This window comes from Perkinsus marinus, assembly GCF_000006405.1.
Source record: "Perkinsus marinus ATCC 50983 genomic scaffold scf_1104296975500, whole genome shotgun sequence".
NCBI classification, from domain to species: Eukaryota; Perkinsozoa; order Perkinsida; family Perkinsidae; genus Perkinsus; species Perkinsus marinus.
The window spans coordinates 46,046-49,511 of record NW_003200768.1 but is presented as its reverse complement, the minus strand read 5'-3'; the positions used below and the strand labels follow the sequence as shown (position 1 = coordinate 49,511).

The 3,466-nt window shown below is 45.7% G+C and overlaps 2 protein-coding genes across 2 annotated transcripts; both read right to left on the bottom strand.

Moving 5' to 3' along the window:
* Window positions 1-740: 740 nt before the first annotated feature.
* On the bottom strand, window positions 741-1,406 carry Pmar_PMAR001981 (hypothetical protein; the record flags this gene model as incomplete). The annotated part of the gene is made up of 3 exons (XM_002765403.1): window positions 741-855; window positions 1,055-1,146; window positions 1,353-1,406. The coding sequence occupies 3 exons, from the start codon at window positions 1,404-1,406 to the stop codon at window positions 741-743; spliced, it is 261 nt and encodes an 86-aa protein (XP_002765449.1).
* Window positions 1,407-2,405: 999 nt separating this feature from the next.
* On the bottom strand, window positions 2,406-3,439 carry Pmar_PMAR001980 (heme binding protein, putative; the record flags this gene model as incomplete). The annotated part of the gene is made up of 6 exons (XM_002765402.1): window positions 2,406-2,596; window positions 2,640-2,763; window positions 2,820-2,944; window positions 3,003-3,129; window positions 3,178-3,244; window positions 3,291-3,439. Coding segments are annotated over 5 exons (579 nt in total), but the record flags the coding sequence as incomplete, so codon positions are not given.
* Between the last annotated feature and the right edge of the window lie 27 nt (window positions 3,440-3,466).

Genomic DNA, 3,466 nt, shown 5'->3' with positions numbered 1-3,466 from the left:
GAGGAGATAACGAGTGAGATGAAGGATAGGATCCCTGACTTCTACATGGTTTATATACTCTACGATTTCCCGTCTAGTCTCCTGACGTGTTGATGCAGCACTACTCGCTTCATCATCGAGTACTTTCAACACAAGGTAGGTAATATGAATGGATGAGGCCAACACAACTCACAACTTTATCAATACGCGTCCTCCTCGATAAGATCGTTACTGAGTCTCTGATGAGTGAGGTAGCCTAGTGGAAGGCACCCATGCGATGATGATGTCTACCCATCGCTGTGTGACTAATATTACCCCTACGATCTGCAATCTGTATTCAGCTACTCTAGTTTGGAAGTTCGACTCATTATCACTCGAGGTATCCCTCACAATTGCCCCTCCTCCTCCTCCTCCTCCTCCTCCTACCATTCCAACGGGCTGTGAACCTGATTATCCTTCACACTGGAGAGGTCACAAACGACTACCGCCGAAGCCTTCTAGAAGGGTGAGTGCTGATTCGATGTCAGCAAATGCCTTCTCATAATTAGTTGTTGGCCCAGGACTTGGGTTGTTTAACTCTCTGACTGTATGTTCCAGAAGCTAGGCGGCATGATAACAGATCTCCACTACTACGGCTCAAAGGAGAGTGTTATCACCTTAGTCTTACGAACTGATATGTTGAATGCAACGAATTGTTGACGGACATTCTTCTCCAAATTCATTTTCCCTGATGATAGATGACTGCTGTAGTCTGGTTAAGACTAGTGCGTATTAATACCAGACATAACCATAGTGACCAGTATGACCAGCATCAAGGAGTGGGGGAGGGAATTCTCATCGTTGGGTCCACCCAGTATCAGACTAGTACCACCATATCTGAAGGTTAATTGGAGGGCAGCACACTAGTATGGGGAGAATCATAATATTATGATGATGATGATGACAATATCCCTCACGATAAACAGATAGTGAGAGCCAATGGTATCAAGAGTCGTGTGCGGCATGGAGTCCATATGCATAAGTATCTATACTCAGTGAAGATGATACCATAGGAGTAGGGAGAGAGCTGTAATACGTGATAATTCCATTCAACAATAAGAGGAGATCAGCATCACTAGGGTATTGCACGGGGGCACCGCCTTCATCATTATTCTCGTCATAGACGGGCTAAACGGCAAGTCCTTATTAACGAGGTGGGCAGGAAAGGTCACGACTCACTGCGATAGGGTCATCACCGAATATCTCAGTATTCCTCCATCGATTACCAAAGAGTACACCGACCCATATACCAATGTTCAGCCATATTTGGGTTACGACCTCGATAATGGGATAATAACATACGAGGCTGGGATGATGATGATAATGAAAATTACCTCGAAATAGGGCTTGCATAGGTTGGCAGTAGGAACGATGCATAGAGTGAACATAGCTATACTTGATAGTATCTAGTAGGTAACTAGTCGAGTGGTAGTAGTAGTAAATATCGGTGACACATGGTATATCCAAGAGAGGTTGAACAAGGTCTCAGCTGCTGTATGCTGCCGTTGTGCTGACACGTCTGGTGCAGTAGAGTTAAACCATTTGGATAACTCGATGGAATATAGGGAATACCTGGTGATGATAATAATGGCCGCCGCCACCTTAGGTATCAACAATACGCGAAGAATGCGACAGTGATGGGTATAATCCTGGTCCTCAATGTTGGTGTAACGATGATTGCCACGTAACTAGAGAAGGACATCTCAAGAGTGTTGGCTGATGAGTGATAGCAGCAGCATACTCCGATTCTATGTCATCATTATCGAACTTCATCAATCCTTTGCTGGTTGTACATACATTCTCTAGGTCCTCCTATATGGGTGACCAGAGATGATGATAATAATAAAGGCAATCACAATGAATGATTACCACTTCATGTTGGAGATCATCAACACTCCTATACTCCCTATCCAATGCCTCTACCTATTGTGGACTGTGGGCTCTACTGCTATTACTCTTGTTGCTGTGTACCTTAATGGGAGAAGGAGCACGGCTTCTGGCAGATGATGACGATGCCCGGCGGCGAGGGCGCCCCCTCGAGGCCACTGCTGGCACTGCGGCTTCAGGAGACTCGTCGTCTTGAGCAGCATCCAAGATGGATCCGGGTATGACGTCAGCGTAGGTCATGTAACAGATGGATATGAGACCTAATCTCTACAAAGCACAACGACAACAACAACAACGACGACATCATCGTACTCTCCTCTTGCATGGTTACCAGGCTAGGCACAACTCAAGTATCATTACGAAGATTGACTAGTAGGAAACATGATAATACTTTTCAGACCTCCAGGATAGAGGGGATACCATACAATCGTGAATCATGACGTCGATGGATCTCCCGAGTGGAACCACATGATAACAGCAGTATCGACTCATCTATGGGAAGGCATTGCAGATGACGATACTGCTCATAGGAGGCCACGCTGCGGGTTTATGGATAACGGCGATTACATTTTCAAGGTGGTAGCGGCGGTGGTGGTGGTGGTATGAATGATATTATTAAAGGATATACAGGAGTGTTACCAATGAATAGAAATAAATAATGCCGAGGAGGAAAGGGCCCGTGAAGGAGCATCTGATGATGATGATAATGATGATGTATAGATACCGATACTCACCTTTTAATGCTTCACATAATGCCACAACCGCTACCCTCAGAAGATGATGACGTTTTAGTGACTCCATAGGGATCTCCTCGTAAAGGGCAGGGTACAACTCGGCCAATACACAATCTCCTCCATTCTGATGAGATGATGAAAGAAGACTAAAGGAGGAGGAGGAGGGAGAGTTATTATTACCATTATGGCGACTCCTCGATGAATGGAAGTCATAATCTACACTCGCATCCTGAACACCACCAGCTCGTTGCATTAAAGGCCGAATACCCGCAGCGTGTTGGAACATAAACTCACTAACGTCGTATCTAATGATGAAAGGGGATGATGACTATTAGTGACTACGAGGAGCACATAATGTACTACATTCTCCCATGGGCACATATCCAACAATCATTCACCTTATTATGCCGTTGTACTTGACATGTGGTAAACTCACGTAAGGGTCCTCCTCGAGAGGAGAAACTCTTCATTGAATATCCTCTTGATGGATCTGATATGAGGAGATGACGACGACACTCAGACCGGCACGATGGATGACTCCTCTGGTCAGCGGCTTCCACTTTAATCCTACACACAGTACAACAGGTCTTCACTTGAGAGCACACCTGATGATGATGACTGTAATGATCATTATCACTACATAAGGAATACATCATCGCATCCTGGGCATGCATCACAGATGACCCCCTCCCCCCTGTCCTGGTCTATTGCTGTCGTCTCTACCGTACCACCACCGGACACGTCTCGGACGATACTTGAAGGTGCGATACTGCTCGAGAGGCATCTGCTTTTATGGTCTAAAAGGGTGCGACTACCCGCATGAGGCC